Source organism: Trematomus bernacchii, unplaced genomic scaffold, assembly GCF_902827165.1.
Source record: "Trematomus bernacchii unplaced genomic scaffold, fTreBer1.1, whole genome shotgun sequence".
Lineage (NCBI taxonomy): Eukaryota > Metazoa > Chordata > Actinopteri > Perciformes > Nototheniidae > Trematomus > Trematomus bernacchii.
This window is the reverse complement of record NW_022987625.1, coordinates 917,708-918,520: the sequence shown is the minus strand read 5'-3', so window position 1 is coordinate 918,520 and position 813 is coordinate 917,708. Positions and strand designations below refer to the sequence as shown.

The following is an 813-nucleotide window of genomic DNA, read 5'->3' as shown; positions in this document are numbered from 1 at the left end:
CATAACAACAGCCGCTGTTTCTTGTCAGTGTTTACCCGGGAAACAAACACAATACACACAAACGCAAAAATACACAAACACACACACACACACTATATAAACCAACATTATTCCTCGCGACCTTCCCCCAGTAATCCGAAACAAACATATTTTTCCTCCGTACCACTTGATAATTTATTAGCCGCTAACAATTAATCAGATCGATGGATTCCAGAGAAGAAGAAATTGCAAGACTGTTGAACTCCAACATTGTGAGAGGGACAGCCTCTGATGAGCAATGGGTTCAGCTGATCACAGATTACTTTCTGACGGCACCGGTTGAAATTGCCCCATTATCCGGCTCCAATTCAGAGTCAGACAGCCCTGACACTGACAGCAGCCCTCAGACCACAGATGCTGAAGATGAGGAAGACACCACCGAGGACGGACCACTTGTTAGCGACCCGGTGGCTGAGACCCTTCAGACAGCGGCAGGGTATTATGTGAGCGAGGACAGCGCCAACGAAACTGAAAAAGCCTGTGCGTAGCTGCACTTTAATAATGGTGTTCCCTGTTACACTCGTTTCACACCCGAGGAGATGGTCAAGACACGAGATCAGATGTATGGATGACAAGTGGTAAGTAACGTGATTTATTTAAATGCCTTTGACTGGGGAGGGGCTGGGGGCGAGAGAGATATAGAGGGAGAGAGAGAGGAGAGAGAGGGAGAGATATATTCAGATATTAAATTTTAGAATATAGCCTATCTTATATTATTAAATATATTCAATTAATTGAATTGAAAATGTATATAGAGGGAGAGAGAGAGAGAGG

General features: G+C 44.3%; 1 protein-coding gene across 1 annotated transcript in view; it reads left to right on the top strand.

Annotated features, from left to right (window-relative positions):
• The first annotated feature begins 203 nt into the window (after positions 1 to 203).
• zfpm1 (zinc finger protein, FOG family member 1) overlaps positions 204 to 813 on the top strand; it is a 39,158-nt gene continuing 38,548 nt past the window's right edge. The window contains 1 exon segment of the mRNA XM_034132881.1: positions 204 to 519. Within this exon segment, the coding sequence (XP_033988772.1) occupies positions 204 to 519 (316 nt within the window).